Below are 23766 nucleotides of genomic sequence, written 5' to 3' on the forward strand. Positions count from 1 at the left end.
CGAGACGGCCTAACTACCTCTTCAAAATCAAACCGAGACAACAAGACACCATTAATGCAGCCGCGATTATGTACATGGAATGGCATTTTCAGTGATTAATGTTTCACCCTTATTATTATTTTCTTATATACCTTTAATATGCTGTAATTTTCACGTTAATCATTAGTTGTGGCCATTTTGTTCCATATGAGAGCATACCTAACAGTAAATAAGAACAAAGCTATCTAACTATCCTAATCATTTTAAATGACTGTTGAATTAAGAGAGATCTCATAATTTTCTCTCAAATCGTCGTAAAAATCATGTGATAGCACACGCTTTCTGTAATTATTATGTATATAGGTAATAAATATATGTTCACTAATCCATGCATGTTTGCTTAAACACATACATATAATGGTTTTATAGACAGTAGTGCCTTTCGTTTCTGAATGATATGAAAAAATGGTGCCTATCACTAAAACCTCTATAGTGAACCTCCATACATCAAAATGCCCAAATTTTGGTCCCCACCGTTACGATATAAAGAGGTTTTACTGTATAAGTATGTTGTGAAATAATTGTGAACGATTTGAACCCAAGATTTTCTTCCTAATAATTTTAAAAAGAAGTTCAACGAAATGAAGCTTTGATTTATTTATCAAACTGATTGAGGAATGACGTTAATCTTAGGTTCTCATCAATTTCCAACTAGAATATATAAGGTCTTGTAATTTTCATATCCCTATGGATTGAATGAACATATGCAGTGGCACCGACTCCATAGGCCCTGAGCCCCCTCAAAAATTTGTTATGGGGGGAGGAAAAGGTGTCTCAGGCTAGTCAATTTTCCCTGGAGTGTCGAGTTATTGAGAGTTGAGTTTTCAGAGTTCTAATGTTGATCACATGACTCTTATAAAATGTTAAAAAAATTTAAAACTCCCTATTTATAAATTTCTCGGGGCAAGGCCCCGGTATGAGCCCCCTCAATATTTTTTATAAGTAGACATCCCTGAGCATATGTGGGAAAAGGCTCCTTATTAGGTTTTCTTTGGTTCTTAGGTGTTCAGTTGTTTTTTGGAAGGATATATTCTTGTTAAGTTCTCTTATCTTACCCACGTGGATTACAGTAATGGCCACCTTTGAGTATAATGTTGGTTCACCATGCGTAAGGACTGTGACTGAATGGGCCTACAAGCTTCATGGCATACTGGATTGAAACAGTTGATTTAGCCAATTCAGTTTCTGCATCTAAAGATGCATTTCAAAAGTTAATATGTATAAGAAAGTTTTACATCAGAACGTCGTGAATTATTATTTTTCTGAACTTCATATTCTTTCTAAAAAAATCAATTGAATTTATTTCACTGAAATACTAATTATTCTTCACACAAAATGGTATAATGTACATTATTGAAAATAATTCCCTCCTTGTTCTCTTTGGTCACAAATATTTTATGATATGGTGACATGTCTAGAAATATAAATTACAATGAATGCAATGGCTTACATTGCAATTCATGCATTTTAACTGTGCTATAGAGGTGAACTCTTTTCAAGGCCTAAGCCGGAAAAATTTTCAGTGAGGTTCATATGCAGGGGATACATTTATGACCATCTATTTTAATAATTTTCTATTGTGAAATTTCTAATTTAAAAACTAGCATTTAATTTTTCATGACTCATTCTTCACTGATAAAATCCTAAAGATATGTCAAAATGGGCCACCATCACTCTTTTTAAAGAACTTCTGCAAGTGTTAAAATTTTGATCAGTTCGACCTCGTACAGACACATGCCACTTTCATTTTCGTTCCATATAAGCGTTAAGGATTTCAATAAATATATATGTACCACTATTTTAAGACGAAATGTCCAAGTTATCATTACATGTGATAGTAGGTATGTATGACAAGCAATTCATGTTGGTTTAATAATAAAATTTATTTCAAAATTAATATTTGTACAGGCAATCTGGAGGTTATGAATTAAATGTAACTTTAATGAAGCTTTCACATTACAAATAACAAGACCTAATGCTCAATGAAATTTCAACAACATCTCATAAAAGGAAGGTTGTTCCTTTCTTGGGCAAACATGAAAAGGAAATAATTTACACAACTGGCTCTAAACATTAATATCATACATTTTGTCAAAAAATCTAAAATAAAATCCTATTTAAGACAGTTGGAAACATTTTTGAGCACAACAACTCATTTCTACATTACTTCTAAAACTAAATGCATTCTTTGAGATAAAGGAACAGATTAGATATTAAAACCTGTAAATATAAGCCATGGCACTTAAAACAAGGCTACCTCTTATTAATCCGATACAAACACTTACTTCAAAGATCATGTATTTTTAGTATCACAGATTTCATCAACAATCACTATCTGCCAATTGACAAAAAGATAATGATTTAACTCAGAGTAAGAGAAATGATTTCACCAACTATAATGGCAAAAGCATTTCATAGTAATGAGTTAACCACAATGGTACATTCATAAATAATATTTTGTCAATCATTAATAAGGGGGAATGTTAAAAAAAATGGCAATCTAATGACCAAATAGTCGATGTTGGAATACAATATAACCTTTGAACAGGTTGATAAGTACAAGTTTGAACCAGTGTTTTATATGCTCTTTCCTCTCCTCTTAAAAAAATACTTTAAGATTCCTCTACAAAAAATTAGCTGCACATGAAGGCATATTTTAAGTTTTGCATGGTAAGACTAAAACTGATCATCATGTCAGGAACAATTATTCGATATTTATAAAAATTCATTAGAATGTAGAAATTAATTTGCATATGGAATGAAAAATATAGTAAGAATTTAACTCACTCTTACTTGGAGTAATTTAGGGAACCAGTTCAAAGGTTAGGAGGCAACAGAAAAGACAATGGAGACTACCTTATTATAGCAACCAAAAACTAAGAATACCACTACCACTTGAAAAGCATACTAACAGAGAAAGGGAGTATGCTTGTTTCCTAGCAACATCTTATTTCCCTTCAGCTTTATTACCTTGAAATGTTACAAAAATACATGAATGACCGATAAAAATGGAAGATCCTTCAATTTTTTATCAAATCCACACCTGCACAATCAAATCAAAGAATGCTCGGAAAAATTTTAAAATCGAATGAAAATTTCCTGCCTTTTGAGCTAGTGGCATGATTAATTGACAGTTTCATCATCATGGAGGAAAAGTAGTAGAAACTTGTTCTGACAAGCTGAGAATGTTATTGTGCACCAAATGTACAGAATTGTTTTCTATGAATAGAGCAATGGAAAAAACATCTAAGAGTAAATCATACTCCGGTACTTCAAACACGCATAAGGAGAATTTTATTCAGTTTGTGAAACATAGATTCCATCCTCAGAAATTGCAAAAAAATTTCAGCCACAATGCAGCATGAAGTAGGAACTGACTCTGGCTATGAGATTCTTAGCTAAAGGACATTAGAAAAACAACTTAAACGAGAGACGAGACAGACGAAGTTAATGTAAATAAATATTGTGAATTATTGTGCAACCAGGGAATCTGAATTGGCTGCATAGATACATAGCTTTGAAACTCAACATAACAAGATGAAAAATGAAAAAGATGATAAAACAAACTTTTTGAGACTGAGAAGATGTTTCATTGTTCATCTGACCATGTTTTGATGGATCAATTTCACAAGAAATTGTGTAGAGCAAATAAAAGAACTCAGTCCTGAGGAAAGAAAATGGCAAAATCACAAAATGCCAACAAAAAAAAATAGTCCAGCTAAATATTAACCAAAAAAATCGAAACCTTTTACTCCATGGAAATATTGGTACATATTACCATAAAACAAGTTAAGAAAAAAAAATATCTGAAAAACTTCAAGAATCAAGAGGCTCAATATGTACCTCTACTTCCATCTCAGAGTAACAACTCCTACTGTCACTATTGAATCTCTATGGTAATTATTATTTTTTACACAATGAACAGTGCTTAGTGAAAAGTGACACAAAAAATAACATGGGGTAACTTGAGGAAGAGAGGCAGAAAATTTTGAAAAAATAAAGCATTCCAGCATTATTCAAAAATGCTATTAGAAATTGGTATCATTTACATTCAGTTATTTTAAAAACATTGATGGGGAAAAGCACTCCCTCTAGCAGTAGAGTTACAAACTAGAAGGTGGGTGGTCCCAAGCACCCTCCCCCACCAAATTTCCTTGCTAAACCAACTCCTGAGTGGTAAAAAGGTGCATAGCACCAAGGAAGATTGTGATCTGAATAAGGTGACAGTGAGAGGCAAGGCTACGAACTATAGTGCCAAAATCCATCGGAGTGCAAATTTGCCTTACCACACTAATGTTAAATCTCTCATGGTAATGTTACACACAAGCCTCACATTAAATACTTGGGAACTCAGCTCACCTCGGTCGGATCATTTTATTAAAAAATATTATTTTCCTACCCAAGTGTTGAAGCTGAAGTCAAACATTTTGTAAATCATAACTACTTCAGTTCAGTAACTGTTTTAAACCATCATAACATCAAAAATTAAAATAGTTATTCAACTGCATCATAACATTAAAAATCAAAAGAAGTGACAAAAATAGTGGTACATATTTTCAAATTCCAGTAGAACCCTGATAAGAAGTTCCCGGACGTTTGATTTTTAAGCCCAAAATTAAAACATATACATAAGTTATATATTAATTTTCCCTGGATGATAAATTCCCATTTAATACGTTTTCCTGGCTAAAAAGTCTCAAAAGACGATATCCTAACGATGTATGTATTTCTATAAAGTTCTACCTGTATAAAAAGTTTTGGAAGATTTTAACATGAATTTTGATTTCATTAAGTGATACCTTGAAAGTGGGTGGGGATGTTTTTTTTCTATTCAAGAGGAAGAAGTAGTCCAAATTTCTCATTTGATCTTTTAAATTGCAATAGGTTTCAAATCTTGTGAATTGCAAACCATTTACTACAGTGCAATTCCAATATCTAATGATAATTCTGTTACTGTAACAGATCTAGCAGTGTAGATAGATCTAATTCAGTATGAAAGAATGGTTTCTTAGTCAAGATTATAGGTTCTTTTTGAGTTAGAGTGGCAAAAGCTGGAGACCCATAAAATTTTAAAAGCTTTCCCTTGCGTTCTTGCGAAGTTTTCAAACTTTGGTTGCTTGAAAAACATCTAATTAGGGTTCTACTATAAACTTAGGAAATACTTTGACTGCATTGCTATCTCCTGTTACAATGCAATTCATGAGCACTCAATAACAGTACCTGTTAAAGAATTAAATGATTTCGCCACCAAGCAAATAATAATTGAAGCCATTCAGTGAATTTTTCTTTTTTGCAAGTGTTGCCACAGTATGGCAGTTGCTAGCAACTTGAGAGGGATATTAAATAAATATGTAAAATGTCAAATTTAAATTATATCTAAAGGTCATTATAAAATTCTCTCCATCAAGATCAATCAACGGTAACTTTTCATGAAATAATATGCAATGCTATATCCAGAATATCTTATGGTAAAATGTATAATTAGACATTAATTGATGCTATCGATAATATGCTATTGACCCAAACTTGAAATAAGCAATTCTTGTCTTTAGGCAGAGTTCAATGCCAAAAGATATTTTTGGACTAATGGGTACTTAATTGGAAAATGAAATGAAATGGTAAGAAAAACACTATACATATCATGAAAATAAAAATAATTAGACACTCAGTCAAAAACTAAAAATTACTCTGTCCATTAATTACCCTTATGACTTGTCTTTCGACATGAATTCGATTTGCAGTCGCATTTTAATTAGATATAAAACTAATAGCACAAGGGACATAATCTACAAAATCTAATAATGAAAATTAAATATTCTTTGGCACAAGTTCAAACTGAAAGCTAGTATCAACCAACCTTAATTCAGACATACAATGCATGGCTAGAATAAGAAGATCTTCGATTACATGTTAGTAAGATCACTTGGGCTTAAAAACTTGGAACTTACCTAATATACATAAATGATACGGACAAGTTAAACCCATCATACCACGCAATTTAAGCCAACATTTACAGCTGAATAACTGTCACCAATGCTTTACTCATAGTCTAATTCAAAGTGGTAGGCAAGGGATGAATTATTAACTAATGACTGACTTCTGGGCTCACTAGCTATCGCAAAAAATGAGTTTCTCTCGTAATTATAAATTGGTTTAAAATGATTTGTCACCAGACTTATTTAAAATATGTATAAAATTAGTTCATGACATTGGAAGAATTCCCACTCCAACACCACCTTCATGTGCACACATAGAAGCAGCAAATGTCCATTCATTTGCACGTGGATCATATGTTTCCATTGTTGACAAATTTGCAGCACCATCATAACCACCGACAGCCCATAAGCAGCCCCCACCAGAAACCAGGGCAACTCTTGAACGTGTTACATTCATGGGTTTAACTGCACTCCACCTATGAAAAAAATAGTAGAATTTAATATCAAGATACCGTTATATGTCTGAATATAGTCCCCCCTTTTTTTCCAAAAATGCCCATGATAAAAGTTAAGGGGGGGGGAAAAAAAAAAATTTCAAAGTATTTGAGGTATTCGAGGCGGTACTTTTCGCATAACTATTCGAAACCTCGAATATCGAATACTTTCTAGTATTTGAGGTATTCGAGTATTCACGGATACTATTCGCACATCTCTAGTTTTAAGTCCTGTAACATAAGGAAAATATTTATTCATTGTTATTATTATTGATATAAGAAGACGTTTTAATGAATAAATGATCTGCTATTGTCACAAAAATGATTACTATGAACGAAAACGTCATTATCTTGCGGGTGTCCGAACTCGCCCCACTCCGTGAGGCGTGTTTGAATAAGGTTATTGAATATTTTTCGTAGGTAAAAATAAAACTACATCAATTTATTTTTAGCATGAAGTTTTCAAAGGTTAATATATTATTAATTTTGATTTTCATGACTATCAGCAAATATTTCGATGCAGGAATAATTATTATACATAAAAAAGTGTCCGAACTCGCCCCAACTTACGGTATTTTTATTAACCATATACATACTTGATATAAGTCTGAGAATCCCAGCTTTCAAAGGCATGAAATAAGGCTATATTCAAAATCATTCCAATGGCCATAACAAATTAAAATCTGTCTTTGTGACAGACTAAATTATTGCGTTCGATTATGGGAAAAGGCAATTCCATAGCTATGATCAATCACAGCCTCTCAACAAGAAACCCTTTGCACAAGATGTATTATCATGAAGATCATACTCTGGAAGGTCAGGCTAAAATGTCTCACAATCCCCAGAAAATCGCTTCCTACATCAGGCTCTCATTAAAGCTCTCAGTGAATGGATTAAGCTCCTCAAATCTCCTACTCACCTTTACATATTGCTTTCCGTGCTATTTCATAAAAAAACTCAAAGTATAAAGTTTAAATTACCTGGCTCTGCGCAAAGGCAATCTCATCAGTTCATAAGAGAGGTGCAAGAAGGATCTTAAGCCTATAAAAATATGCTGTATTGTGGCAAATCGTAGAGACAAATTCCTTGACCAATACAAATAACAATTGGTTTCCGATATCTACAAACTCAAGGCTCCACATAGTATTTGTCTTACTTCGTTTGCCATGGGAGTTTATTGCTAAGAGTTTCAAAGAAATGCAGATAGCATGAAAAGACACTCGTGTACCATGATTACTGAACTGTGTCATGGATCAGTTTTCTCTCTTAACTTAAAAGGAGAAACTCACCTGTCTGAACGTGGATCATAAGCCTCCACAGATGACAAGAACGTCGACCCTCCATAGCCTCCACAAGCATAAACCCTTCCATTGAGAGCCGCAGCCCCCAATCGACACCTTCGAGAAGACATTGGGGACACAGACTTCCACTGACCTCGTAATGGATCATACCTCTCCACCTGAAATAACATTTGGAAGCATTATGGTATTTGACAGGGATGTAGGATGTACTGTAGCATGTTCTAATTTTATATTTTTTTTTACTTTTTATTTCTACCTCTTAAAGTATGCCATAGGGTAAAGAATGAATATCCAAAAAATTTGAGCCCGATTGTTTGACATTTAGAGGTCGCTCAAGGAGCATTAATACAATAACATTCAATTTTCCTGATTTGAGGAAATAACATCATTCTTAGGGGTAATGCACAATTTTACAGGCATTTAGCTTTAGGGACAAAATTCACTCCATTTTAATGTCTGCTCAACAGTTTTCTAGGAATAAAATACTTTTCCCTGAGCTACATTCTCAATGTTTTAACACTCCTCCTCCCCTTCTTTACATCTACTGGATTCCACTTAATTACAACACTGTATTGCTTCCCAGCAACTTTGTTATCTTCAGTCCTCCCAGAATCTTTCTCACTTTTGTACCCCTCCCCCAGACAATTATTCTCACATCATCCTTTGAGTGATAGTTTCCCCTGAGAGCCTGCAGAAGAGAGCATGGCTCTTGCAAAAGGTGTAGTACATATTTCCTTTTCCCTTCACTATCCACTTCAAAACTCCTTCATCCTGCATACCTTACTTTTTCCTCTTCAACCCCCTTATCCGAGAATTAAGAAGATAGCAGAGCCGTGGGCTTGACATAGGGTTTGTTTACCATGGAAAAAATTTGCATGCATTGACATTGGGCACTTTTAGCACAAAAGCAATTGCCTAATAAGTTAAAACAAGATATTATCATGTTATTTTAGGCCTAGTCTAACAGGCATGTTTTTAAGCTGATTGATATTATAATTCTCTTCAATATCCAAAAATTGCTCGTCATGTTTAATTATACTTCCTATTTATTATCTGTGAAAGTTCAAGCTATTTTCTGCAAAAGGTTTTCCCAACCTTTGTTGGGAAAAACACTTTTAAATTGATGAAAAATTGCGTGTTGCATGCAACACCTTTACTTGACCTAATATTATATTTTTCAGCAAAAGAAAACTTTTCTAATAGTTACAGACCTTAAAACAAAAAATATAGTAAGTCCTCATTTTTACACATTTATTGTAAGCAATTTTATCACCCCTGACAAACCTTAAGTCAGGATTATACGCTAAAACAGACAAAATTATCGCTAACACCCTCGACATATGAACAAAATGCATTCCCAGACCTCGTTCAAAAGTTGAATTCCTTTGTACGTAGAAAAACCTATACAACACAATGAAAAGTGTAGTTACCCCACAGAATGCAACACTGAATTACATTTTTGCTTTAACTCATGATGGTGACGAACTTATCTTGCTGCACCTGCAACGAGGCTGAAGCTGAAAAAATTTCACTGACCGCAGCAGGAAAGAAAACCGTGTGAACTGCTGAATAGTTCCCGACTTCAAAACAGTGTAATTGATACAGTGGAACCTCGTTAAAGCGAGTATGGGCTATAGCGACACCCCCGTTATTACGAGAGATAGCCGATGCACCGTCAATTGACCCTATAATAAGCGTGTTAAAAAATTCGTTTTTACGAGACCCTTTCGGTGTTGGCTCTCGCCATAGCGAGGGTTTCACCGCTGGAAGACTTTCATCAAGACTCCTTAACCTCTGTAACTGCTAGCGATCTGTTAGAAATGAAGTTAATGTAGTGCTCAGTCTCAAATTTATGTGGTAAACTCTCGTTCGATAAATAATGATTGAAAAAAACAATGCTTTGCATGATTTTTATTCAGTGCGGCGCTCATAAATTGTTTGAATAGTTAGTCGTTATTTGAGTAAGGGAATTTAGTGATGCAAAAAAACATCGCCTTTCGTCTGGATTTATGCTTACGTTTATCGGATAGATGTTTATCTGTCGCCGCACCACTCCTGTTCCTGTATATCTGTTCGCAACAGGTATATTGGCTATTATTTGCTCCACCTCAGGTAAAGCGACAATTCGCTATAGCGAGTGTTTATTAGTGCACCGTGGGGTGTCGTTAAATCGAGGTTGCACTGTAATTTGTTTAGACTGGCCCCAACAAGAGAGCTCCTCTATGCCACTCTGCATTGTGCCAGCCAACCTCAAAGACACCAAATTTGAAATTTCGGGCACGCTTCAATTTATTGAATGTTCGTATTTCTGAAAGTTCCTAAGCAGAGGACTTACCAGTGGCGGATAGGATGTGGAGGTTAGTGTGCATGCACCATTTCCTAATATTGCCGAACCACAATTGTATCATTATAAAATATGTCGAACTGCTATTATCAATAGAATTTAACATCTACGGGGTCAGTTAAGCATTCTTTGGTTCTTTCTCCAATTCAAGTTTCTTAACTGTATTCATATATTTATTGTGATCAATTCGTTTCGTTGTTTAAACCTTCCTCAGATATAAAAAGGTGACAGCATTAATAGACATACGTCGTCAGTGACATCCGAACATTACTTCATTATTCGAGACATATTAATTCCGATAGTCATTTCAGATTTAGTCTCTGTGCATTTATTTTCTAAAAATGATGTTTTTAATTTGATTCAGTTTGGTGCGTTCAAACGCTCATAACAAAAAATGGAGGTGCTATAATCCTAGGGTAAGGGCTTAAATACGAAAATCGGCTATATTTCACAAGTACATCCGTCATTAAATTTAAATTTCTCTCCATTACGTAAATATTAAGTTAAAAACGTTCTCCTAACGTTCATATCTTCGTGGTAACTAAGACGACTTTAAGTATTGTTGAGGGCGAATGAGCGAGTTGTTCGCCCATTTGGCCCATTTCAATGACATTTTGAGTGTTTTTTTTTTCGCTTTTTTTTAGCAACTTATGCACCCAATACTTGAACACAGGTAACACAAATATGTTCAAACCCCCCTAATTACCCGCTTGATGAATTCAAGCGCCCATCGACTCGTTATATCATAAGATGGCATTGTATTGTATATGTTATATAAAACTCTATAAAACTTGATTAATTTTCATTACGATAAAAGTAGAAGTAGCTCAAGATATCTTTTGTGCCTTCCCTTGAGTTTTTTTCTGTATCCACTACTGGGACTAATTGTACTGTGAAATGATAGGGACTCAAAATTATTCTTCTCACCGAATCAAAGATAGAGAGTCCATCATGGCCACCTAAGGCATAGATGTGGCCCTGGAATGCAACCACACCGCCGGCACTACGGTGTTTGCTCATGAGCGCAACAGCTTCCCACACGCCATCCTCTTCTTCTCCCTCATCCTCCTCCAAACCCCCGTCATCCGCTTGCCACAAACGCAGCACCTCATCTACCTCCCCTTCCCGACGCCGCCTGCCACTTCGCCTCCCTGAGTTCCCACCAACCCTTGCCGAAACTGCAGTGTTATCCGTGGGTCGCTTCACACCTTCTTCCACGTCCTCCAGCTTGTAGCACTCAACACTGTTGAGGGAGGCAATGCCATCATATCCGCCACACACGTACAGCCTGTCATCCAAGGAGGCAGCACCTACAGCACTGCGAATGGTATCAAAGGTAAAGTCAACCTGGAGAATAGTTTGGAATGCATTGCAATGGACCCTAAATTTAACATATTATCCATTCCAGAGGACAAATCATTACATGAATTACTAAGTATGTTGAATCATAGTGCGTTTCCAGATGAAGATTCAGTTTAAAGTCACTAAAGAAAAACAAATTTTTTCCGTCAACAAATAAGGTATATAATTGCATAATTTATGGGGTATAAAAATAATGTCTGTAATGATCAGAGGTACCCCCAATTACGATCATTTTAATATAATTGGACAACACATTTAAAAACATCCATGCTCAGGCAGGACTCGAACCCATGACCACTGGTTAGGCAGGCAAGGACTTAACCCCGCCACCACTGAGCTAGGCAATGTTGTGGAAGAGGAAAAAATCAGTGAATTGAGAACATATATAAAATAAATGTTTTGGCATAAGGTATTAACCTTCGTTTGCAATGCATAGAAGGAACTCTCTTCCATCTGGACTCAACTGGGTTGAAGGCCTCAACAGTAGACAACCTCACAGATCCATTATAACCTCCAAAAGCATACAACTGACCACGCATCACTCCAACACCTACTCGGCTCCTTAGCATTCTCATGGGAACACTCATGGACCATCGGCCAACAGTTGGGTCATATGATTCAACTGTACTCAATGAATCACCTGCAAAAAAAAAATAAATAAGAAGACTGAAGAAAATATGTAGATGGCTTAGCAATACAATCACATCCCCATAACAGTGTTATCAAATAGTATTTGCAATGAAGAGCTTTTTATTAGTGCACTAAGTTCTCATTATTATTATTAACCATTTCATTACATACCAATTACATATACAGTAAAACTTCAATTTTACGCACTTCAATTTTACATCAAGTCTCGTTTTTACGCAGCGACACTCAAGTCCGGCCGGAAAGCATAGGGAGTTGCAATGGTGAAACTTCAATTTTACATCTTTTCTTGATTTTACACAGTTTTTTGATTTTGCACAGCAGAGCCCCATCCCCACAGAGGTCGCTAATCTTGATTTTACGCATTTGTCTTTCGACTTGTTTTGAAAATTCCGACTGGAGCAATATGAAGTTAGGTTATTTATTCATCTCAATGAGTTGCAAAAATTAATACAGGAACGGTTGAAATGGAGTCGTGCTGTGTGCGTGAAACTAAAAACATCGCCAATCTAATAATTGCTTCCCCATGCGCCCTCTCAGTAATATTTCAGGCTCCTTTACGAACTCTAATATCGCTCTTAGTTCAAATTTGCCGTAGAAGGATATCGAAACCTAAAACATACGGCAATCGCCGTGTATGCGGAACTACTTTTGATTAAGACAGATGATAGCCGGAGATATAAACATTATCATCTTTCGTTTATTATTCGACTTATTGATGGACACTGTTTATTATATATTTATTGTAATAATAGTAGATGGTCATTAATCCAGAATTATGAACTACGTAATATCCATCCCTAACGGAAGGTTTTCTAGAATTTTGCCAACGCTATGTTTTCCGTCGCCCCAGCGAAATATAACGGCGAAATGAGCCGTAAAAAATCCTCCCGTGCCAAAATTTTGGCTTCCAAGGAGATCCAAAAAAGATAGAAGTACTTCTAGTATGGACGTAAGTCGATGGTGATTCAACACGATGGTAAAAGCAGCATGCGTTGTCTCATTCCGCGGGCTAACACCGCATATGCGGGACGAATGGAGGCGAGGGAAAGTTGCTTGTGCGGCGCACTCATCAGAACTGACTCAATTTGTATCTCATTGTCAGTGGGTTTTAATGAAACATGATCGGAACTTTATAGCTATTAGCTTAACTCCGCTAGGTGGCAAGGGTTTATTTTTAACTGAACGGGAGTTAATGCCCTCGGAGAATAAGTCGCGTCGTCAATCATCATGTAATCATTAAAGTCAAATTCAAGACGTGAGTGATATGGCAGTCCCTTTAAACTCAGGAATGGCTTAGCACCATTAAATCGAAATACAAAGAGTTTCCGGTGTTGTTATCAGACATGGGGAAGCAAAATATTACGTGAAGATGAGTCACACGGCTAGTAAGTCGAAGGTCCCGGCGCTGAATTCGCGGAAGAATGCCGACAAAGAAGCTATACCCGGTAGATTTAATCTACTAATGCTAAAATTTAATTGGAAAATGCTTTTTTAATGCGTAAAAATTATAAAGAGGGAAAATTGTTTCGAACTATTAATCATTTTTTTATTTTTCACTGGCCGCATGACGGTAGTTGCGTGGTTATTTAAATGGCTCACTTAAAAAATGTGATCCATACACCGGAAAAATCTAAAATTTCAGAATATCCCGGGTCCCGAGTGCTCCGTATTATCTATGGTATGCTATTTGGAAGGAAGTAACCGACAGCTGGGGTCATTAGCGCCATAAAGTAAGGACTGGGGGGATAGGAACCCTATGTTGGCATTAGCCAGGTTGTAATGATAGGCTCTAAAGGGACCAGGACTTAACGTCCCATCTGTTGGACAGAGTGGTGCACTGGTAGTGCCCTCCACATTACACTCTGATAAGTTTCTGCTACTGCCAGGACTTGAACCCAGGCCCACAGGGTGTAAAGCCTTTGTGATGTATTAGCAAAATTTTGCTCCCTGTTAATGGGGTTAATCTGGATGACTATCCTCAGATACCTCATTTCTTCAATCTCCAATCTTTGTTTGTCTGCAGATGGTTAAACAGATTTCCTGAAAACTGCTTTTAATGAGAATATTTTCGAAAATTAGCTGCTCTGCGAGCAATTAGTATCACCATTCCAGAATTTCTCCTGGGTAACAGAAGTAATCTTAGTGCCAGAAATGCTAGCAATTCAACCATGTTGTTCAACCATGGGAAAAATTGTTCAGGAATGCAACGTTGTTTGTCTTAAGGTAACATCTGTGGTATTGCTTGTGAGTAAATCAGATTATTAGGCTTCATTTTCTTGCCCTCAAATGAGAAATTGAATCCAAGAAACATATCTGACGTGATTGAAAAAGATTTCATGCTCTTTTTACCTAAAACCTCACATATGAGACTTTTTCTGGTTCCGGTTTTGGCTTAAATCAGAGCTACACAAAAGTGTATAACTAGGCCTTCTAAAAATTATGTTCAAGAGTTATCCTGAAAACTATACTCCTCCTCAATACCAACACTTGATTTTACACACTTTGATTTTACACAGTGCCCATATTTCGGTCCCTCCAACTGTGTAAAATCAAAGTTTTACTGTACATATCATTTACTGTATGGCAACATGGTGACAAAAGAGTTAATCATAGACTTTGCCACTAAAATACGTGAAGTAAAAGCCAGTTATAATGAGGATGGGATACAACATGAATCACATTTTAGTAAGTTATAGGCATTGTACCATCAAAATGTAAAATAGTATTGATTTAGTAAGGCCAAGAGTTCCTGAATAGAATAATTTACACATTTTATTATCATGCTCAACACAATTAAATAAGTAAATTTCTTTATTGCACTACAAAATAATGGCACCGTGGATGATGGATATGCCAATAATTAACTATAAATACAATAAACATTGAAATTTAAAAAAATATGCACTATGAAAGTTGTAGGATGAAGTACCTGATGAAGGATTTGAGTTATAATAAATATGAAGGTATTCTGAAGAGTCAAGCTTTAAGTCTAAAATTACCAGATTTTGTGAGGCCACCCACGGCAAATATGTGATCTATAAATGGGCTTCCACAACGTGGGTGGGTACGAGCTTCTTTCACCAATGACCTCCTCTCTGGCATAAGGTGATAATCCCTAGCCTCATCAACCAGGTCCCTGAAAGTGTTAGAATTGGATAAAAACCAGACCCTTTCCACAATCAACTCTTCAAACATTGATAAAAAAAATATGAATAACATTTTAAGTTAAGGCAAAACTGCTCAACATGACATAAAGTTGCATTGAAAGAATTCCTTTCCACCTATATGAATACATACAAAAGAAACATATGTATATACTAAGAATAAATAAATAAAAGAAATTATGCCAAAAACTATATCATGCATCACATACAATGCATCATAAAACCGCATATATACATATAATTATTATCTTCATTCATCTTAAATTGGGAGTTAAGATGCTGAATAGTTGACAATCAGTGAAAGCTTTTAATGTTGATTGGATAGTGTGGGGTACCATACCATGCAGAGATGGCAGCTTTTGTTTACATCAGGTGACAGTGTAAACATTACCCAAAGTTTTCCAAGCTTTCTTGTGAAAACAAGAACATTTCAACTAGAGAAAGCTTATTTATCTCAATAATTGTACTTAAGCAACTTACCATACTTAAGTAGCCTTCATATATTAACTTCAATATTGTGATGTAAATGCACAATTTATATACAATTGCCACAGGGGTAGAATTTCAGCTTTCATTACAGATAATGTCAACATCTTTAGTCATACTATACCATATACCGTTAGTGCCCTCGACAACTGTGTTTCATTCTTTAGAGTGTAATAAATGAACATGCAAACACTTCTGATATGATCAATGGTGGATCCAGGATACGGATAAGGAGGAGGTTAGGAGGAGGGTCTCGGGGATAACCTCCAAGCAGTAGAGGAGGTCCGAACAAAATCACTATTTTAAGTGACCATAAAAATTGGAAACCCAAGGGGGGGCTATAGCCTTCTTAACCCCTCTCTGGATCCAACACCGGATATGATTGATCATATGTATCAATAATTGTCAATTACTGAGGTTAGATAATATGAATTCTTAACTATGGAAGATGCTTTGGTGAATCCACAAAAGAATTGAGTACATATGTAATTAGTGAAGACCTTGGCTAAAGCCCCACAAAGAATTGAAATTTAAACAAAATTTGCACACATGAAAGTAGGCTACTTCTAGCACTGGCACCCACAAAATGAGTTCAATTAAGTTGCATTTACTTTAATTTAGTCCCAGCCTAACTGTCACCATTGCATAATACAATTTCTATGATCAAAATTTTGATCTTTAATCATGATTCTTGCATAGATTGCAAGTGGTTACAGATGCACTGGATAAATTTTTGCTATACATGGGGCCAAAATTACTTCATGAAAACCCATAATACGTGGACTCAGGTACACCATTACATATTATTGTTCCCCAGTAAGTTGGCATGGTTTCAATAAGACCTGGAGCATAATTTTGGTAAAAAGCTCACAAGATCGTCAAAAAGAAATATGTATTTGAGGTCATTAGAAGTACACTCTATATAAAGTATGACCTAGAATTTTTCAATTAGCTATCAATCTAAGAAAATTCAACAGGGATTAGGGAATTTTCTCATCATCCATAAATAACCATGATAAAAAGAAGAACACAATGGTAATTTCCTCACTTTTAATATGTCACAACTCAGCAAACGACCATGGTTTCAACACGTAAGTGTCAATTTCAAGGATGACAAGGATCATTTTCACCTTGAAAATGACACTTACGTGTTGAAACCATGGTCGGTTGCTGAGTTGTGACATATTTAAAGTGTGGAAATTACCATTGTGTTCTTCTTTTTATCATGGATATAAAGAACTTCCACAAAATTGAGCCAGATACGATTTTATACATCCATAAATAAATCTTGACCTCTAATCTCATACATTGCAGTCATCACATGTAATCAGAGAATAGATAAGAACCAAGAAAAAATAGCTGAAATGTAAAGACTCACCTGCATTCATGACTTCTCCGTATTAAGTCTTCCTTAGCCACATGGTCAGCCAAGTAACGTGGAGATAACAATGGTAGACGCACATGGACTAAGAGGGAAGGAAGGGAAGAACTCCTGGTCTCTGGGTCTTTCTTAACCCAACTCATAACAGCTTCAAAAACCTAAACAGAAATAATTGTAAACATTTAGTATTCTAGGACTTAATATGACACACACATTACAACAGTGACATTCTTCATTAGGTCTTGGTCAAGCAAATGAGATGGAATTGCAAAGTCAAGCAGTGCATTGTTCAATGGTGACAGCTTCATTTTTTTTAAACTAACTTTTATTTTATTTCAACGAACGAGAAGAAAAAAAACTTAACCTTTACAAACATTGTATCAAATAGATACACTCAATTAATAAAGCAGTTTTGTTCAGCAACCTGGGCCAAAATGCTGACTTTTCCTAAGAATGTATTCCATTAGAATAGAAGGTGAAAAGAAATTTTGAATGATTAATGATAGTTTTTAGCTCACATTCATTTCCTTCAATTCTTTTTTCTTTCATTTATATGTATTACGTATGAATGTGCTAACATAAGTAAAAAATTGCACCTAAACCCACTCGGATGGTTGCATACTCATATTCATTTCTGTTTTTTCCGATGACAAATTGCTTGCTCTATATATTATGCAGGATAGTTTTCTCTTCCCTGCAGATATAAAATATGAATGTTTAATGTCGATGCATATTTCATATTTTCTTGTTCAATCGAGGATACAAAACTTAATCACATTCTTATCAAACCTTAATAACAGCTGTGGGTTTTCTCCAAACTAATCAAATCAGCACGAGAGAGGTTTTACACAGGGCCAATTTTTGGCAGAGGGAGTGCATCATGCGAATGTTTATGCCCTGCATAGTGGGGGTAGGGAGGGTTCGACTATGTTGTCACATTAGCGTCGAGTTTATAAATTTTCTGCCCCATTTGGTTTACTTTTTTTTAACAGGATTACATAAAATCAAGCAATCTGAAAACTATGTAAATAACCTAAAAAGTCTCGAAAATTAAGTTAAGTTCTCTGACACCTTGCTGTTGGACCGTGATCGTGTATCAGCTGACATTCTGAAGTAAGTGACTAACTACTTTTTAAAAAATCCATTTATGAGGATAATATGGGGATGACATGGATCTAAAACGAAAAAATTCCTCAGGTTCTCTTTAATGTGAACATCCATAAATTGAGCTTGCACATTGTTGCAATATGTTGCAAATATTTATTTGAATTGCCAGATTATTATAGTAAAACTTAGGTGGTTGAAATCAATCAACACTGATTCATATCCCCAGTATACTTTTCAACCCAAACTTGACCTCTCTCAAGCTTCCTAAGACAAATCCTCAAAACCATCCCAAGGGCCTATACAGTATGCATAGCAGGCCGGCCCTTTTTATCAGTATGTAAAATAATTGCGTTTTCCTAGACTCTAAATGATCTAAGTAAATAAAGTTAATATCCATTTGCTAAAATTTGATAAGTTTAACCCTTTTTGTATGAAAAATATGAACCCCATGGATGCCCCACGGATCTTGAAGGCTTTAAGTTTCATTTGTTCTGAGGTACAGCAGACTCCTGATCATCTGCCAGTGGCATATCCATGTTGCAGATTATCAGTGCATGACTTTCACTCTCATTCAATGTTTTCTACGATCCTAATAAAAAAATAAAATCAGTCGCAATATCTCTAGAATTACTGCATTTCACAGTGTAATTTCCGACGTCACACAGTGGTTTTGAAACATTTGTGCAAACCGCTTTTCTGTCTCCGTGACCAAGCAGCCACGTATGCAAGGTTATCGAAACCAGGTCTTATATGGGACAGTAGGAATACAAGTACAATCATGGTTTCACCACAAATAAGATCACATTCTTGTGGAGAAGGCTCCCGTGAAGCACTCTCAAATAACAGAATGAGTGCATGGGTCATTCCATGCCAAATCATCACAGAAAAGTGGACTTTTCAACCCGACCGTCTCAGATTTGCTTGAAATTTAGTAGTAAGTTAAAGCACATGAAATTGGACTCATACACAAAATTTTAATCCTCAGCTATACACGGTATTCATACAGCAGGGTTGCAAACATGACAAAAAATGCAAAATTTTCCCTCGCATGCTCTAAAAAATAAATCATAACTTAGCTAATAATTGTGGTAGAAACTGCCTGTTGGTCTCATTTTAAAGCTAAAGAAACATAGTTTATGTAAAAATATTAGATTTTAAGACACCGATTTTTTTATTCCGAGGTCACACCTTGTGACCTTTGACCTTGAGTATCTAAAAAAATGTATCTTAAATTTTATTGGGAAAAAAATATGTTAAACAGTTAAATGCATTCTATCTTAGGTATAAATTTCATTTTGGGATGGCTTTGGGAACAGGAGTAAAAAAATCGTGAAAACATCATACTTCACCTTGAATGTAAAAACTTAGCATTTATGTATAGAAATTACCTTATAGAAGAATAAAATTTAATGCTCTATATACACCCAGGAAGATATCTAATCAAAAACTAGTTAGTGCCTCCTCCTTTTAAGTGCTTTTTCTGAACTCAAGAGTGTCCAAAGCTGTTAATGTGTAATTTCACCCAGTTGCAATAAATGGATCGACCTTAGCAAGAACTTGTTCACTTGGAATTTAAGAATATCTGGCTGGTGAGGATACACACATGATGGAGATGGCCCTTTGGGATGTAAGAAACTGACCAAAACTTCCTGTGAGGCTACATTCACACTCACGACAAAACCTAACCACCACACATCACTGTGGACTCAAGTCATAAAACCTTTAATTTCTTCAAGAGACTGTTTCTTGTGGAATATTTTTTTCATGTACTTCACTGGTTGTGTCTGTGGAAAACTTCTTCATTATTAGGTAATTCATTCCTTGTTCCTGGAATGAAAGTATGAAATGTTTGAGCTTCAGACATTGGTCTCACTTTTTCATGTCCAGTGTGTAGCATCCTCCCATTTTCCATTATTTCTTTTTGACACACATAAACGAAGTTCATATTCTTACTATTGTCAGTTACCCAGACAAACAATTGTCTTGGAGTCATAATTTGATCATTATGGATACGTTGTAAGCTTGCCCTAGCTACTAGCCTCTTCAGAGTTCCACCCAACCCATCACATGAGTTCTTGCCATGATATGTGGCAAAGAAGTGCCTATCAGCTGGAATCCCAAAGTAAACTTTGTGTTGTACCAGGTTTGAAAAGTTTTTCCTGTTTTTGTATTGGCCTGCACACCCATCTGAGAAATAATATACCTTTGTTACATTTTGCATTTACTGTTTAAGAAATTTAAAAAGATGCTTTTGAAATGTATGTACAGCTATAGTATTTTGCTGCAAACAGTCTGAAATAACTACTAAATTTGTACATGCCAATTTCCCTGCAGGCATTTCTCTGTAGTAGATGGCAAATGGATGTATTGTTGCTTGGGAATTATTCCAGTGGAAACCCTGCACCTCATCTTGTAGTATGAATGAATAATTTTCAGCAAAATCACACAACACTATAATTTCTCCCATCTGCAAGTCGTCTTTCAGGATCTTCAAATATGATGATTGCTGAACAGCAATGAAAGTGTGTTTGTAATTGCAATAATTTAGAAATGAAAAACTCTATGAATTCTTCAGTGTACTTGACAAATGTCTGAAGAGTGCATATTTGTGATGTTATCCACTGTTTGAAGGTAATATTTTCCATGGCATTTTCTTCTAGTACTTTTTCCAATATTGTCTTCACATAATTAGATCCTGCACATTCAGAACATTGTTGGAACCAACACTTCACTTGGGGTGGATTGCACATCATATTTGCCAGATAATGGTTGTAAGTGGACAAATTAATAATGTGGTCTTCCATTAGCTTGTTTAACCTACACCCATCCAGAAATAATCTTACATTCTGATGAAAAGAACAAATACATAGTGTGTGTATAATACATACAGTGCACTAGTCCCTTGAAAAACACGTGAACACCACAGAAGCTTGAGCAAGACTGACCTTGCTTACCAGACTAGTAGTGCACTTACAGAAAGAGAGAGAGCTAGACAATTTTGAACTTGTGTGATGGATGTTTTCTACATAAAGAGCATACAATGTCAAATGAAAATTTAGTGTACAATTTGTACACAATGTACAAAGGATTTCCAGGTTACAGTGTGGATGCACAGATGGTATAAAAAAATGTGTATATTGTACACAAATTTGAATTAACACAATTTGTGTACAATATATACTTTGTATACAATATACACTACTGTATATGTATTGTAAAATGTGTACATTGTATATATTTTATGGACACACACTGTATACATATACAATGTGTTCATTTTTATGCAAATGTATGTAAAATGACATTGTACATCCTGAATGGATATTGAGTATATTGTATACAATGTACTCATGTATGCTTTTATATACAACAGCATATAAATGTATGTAAAATGTGTACATTGTACACAGCCTGCTTAGAATTTGTGTACAAATTTTTCATAGGGGATATTATTTTCACTCATCATTCAATAATTTCTTTACTCCTGTTCCCAAAGCCATCCCAAAATGAAATTTATACCAAAGATAGTAATGCATTTAACTGTTTAACATATTTTTTTCCCAACTATGCAGGGCATAAACATTCACATGATGCACTCCCTCTGCCAAAAATTGGCCCTGTGTAAAACCTCTCTCGTGCTGATTTGATTAGTTTGGAGAAAACCCACAGCTGTTATTAAGGTTTGATGAGAATGTGATTAAGTTTTGTATCCTCGATTGAACAAGAAAATATGAAATATGCATCAAAATTAAACATTCATATTTTATATCTGCAGGGAAGAGAAAACTATCCTGCATAATGTATAGAGCAAGCAATTTATCATCGGAAAAAACAGAAATGAATATAAGTATGCAATCATCCGAGTAGTTTAGGAGATATTTTTTACTTGTGTTAGCACATTCATGCGTAATACATATAAATGAAAGAAAAAAGAATTGAAGGAAATGAATGTGAGCTAAAAACTATCATTAATCATTTAAAATTTGGCAACCATACTGCCATAATGAATTTGAAAAAGTGTTTCAGAATGTGCCCATTGAGGACTATCGAGTTTTACTCAACTAATAGGTAGTGATAATATGCCCTGGAGGAGCCCTGGGTGTGATTCGCTTTCAGCTAATCGGGCCCGATGCATAGTGTTTGATGGATGTCCCATTCCTTATGCTCAATTATAGTTCGCCTTTTTCGCTTGCAGTTCCCCATGAGCCAGGCTTCAGAAAATGGTGTTATACATGTCCCACTATTTGTTCTGAATTTATATTCATTGTCGATACACTAAGATTAGCATACATAAGAAAAATAACATGCGGCATAAGAGATCCAAAATTAAATAATACCTGCTCCTCTGAGGATACACGAAGGTCATCTCGTTTGATTAGCTCTATTAAGGCATTTGGTTCTAAGGATAAAAACTCATCTCCCTTGGAAACATCTGAAAAATGTTCGTGGATAAAATCATCTGCGGCTCTAACCAATCCGAAGCTTAGCAAGGCATCCGCGAAAGATTTGATTCCCAAAACATTTTGAGGGTGTAACCTGCAAATATGAATATTGTCATGAAAATTGAGAGAACTATAAAATATGGTCATTTTCCAAGTTTATGGCATATGTAAACTGCTCATACCTTTTACTAAGGAAATCCGCGCAGGCATCTCTCACTTCTGTGAGCTGCAAGAAGGATGCCCCAACCATAAGAGATTGCACGTTTAAGTGATCTATGGCAATTCTCCCACTATAAACAAAATTTATCAACGCTTCCAACGCACTGAAAAATATAAAATAAGGTACTATTAGCCCATAATTTTCCTCAGATATGAACACAGGTATTCATTAGATCGTGACATAATTAACAAGTGTGTCATTGGAGGTAAGAAACAACAGGTTTAGAGTAACATTCAAAACTTACATAGCATCGATTCCCTTCATAGTTATATCTTTTTGATGGCATTCAACCATATCGGTCGTAAACATGGCATGAAAATATGGTACGGCAGCAGCCAGGACAATTCTATGAGCACTGAATGAATGATCCCCAACCTAATGTAGTAGATTAATGAAATGAAAGAATAAAGCCACCAGCTTAGGAGTCCAGACATAGAGATCAAGATAATCAAGTTAACAGACCTTTAAAGTTATATCACAAAGTTTACCCTGCCGCCTAATTTCTTCCATAATAGGGAAACTGGCAGCAAAATGGGAAGTCTGTGTGAATACCACAGGCGAATTCCCGTCCATTTTCGATCTGGCGACCACCAGTTGCTACACGCAAACAATTAAAATCATCAGGCGACTGACATTACCCTTTCTATTTTCTTCTTAGCAGATGTAATGGTCATCAAGAGCGTAGAATACAAATAAACACTCTCCCTACGATTGGTTGACAAAATCAAGCGCGTTCAAAGGCAAGCAATTACATCGGAAGGCAGAATGGCAGAAACGGCAGAATCAGGCAGAATAATGAGCCAATTTCGCTTGTACTCACGCGTGTGTCAAATGTTTGG

General features: G+C 35.5%; 1 protein-coding gene across 1 annotated transcript; it reads right to left on the reverse strand.

Annotated features, from left to right (window-relative positions):
- Positions 1–1903: 1903 nt before the first annotated feature.
- Positions 1904–23707, reverse strand: LOC124160606 (kelch-like protein 18). Its single transcript, XM_046536492.1, has 10 exons — positions 23390–23707; positions 23172–23302; positions 22890–23030; positions 22603–22801; positions 17156–17316; positions 15127–15263; positions 11894–12116; positions 11042–11432; positions 7759–7928; positions 1904–6451 (listed from the first exon to the last, which is right to left on the reverse strand). The coding sequence occupies exons 1-10, from the start codon at positions 23498–23500 to the stop codon at positions 6241–6243; spliced, it is 1875 nt and encodes a 624-aa protein (XP_046392448.1). The 5' UTR covers positions 23501–23707; the 3' UTR covers positions 1904–6240.
- Positions 23708–23766: the final 59 nt, after the last annotated feature.

The sequence above is a fragment of the Ischnura elegans genome, chromosome 6, assembly GCF_921293095.1.
Source record: "Ischnura elegans chromosome 6, ioIscEleg1.1, whole genome shotgun sequence".
NCBI lineage: Eukaryota > Metazoa > Arthropoda > Insecta > Odonata > Coenagrionidae > Ischnura > Ischnura elegans.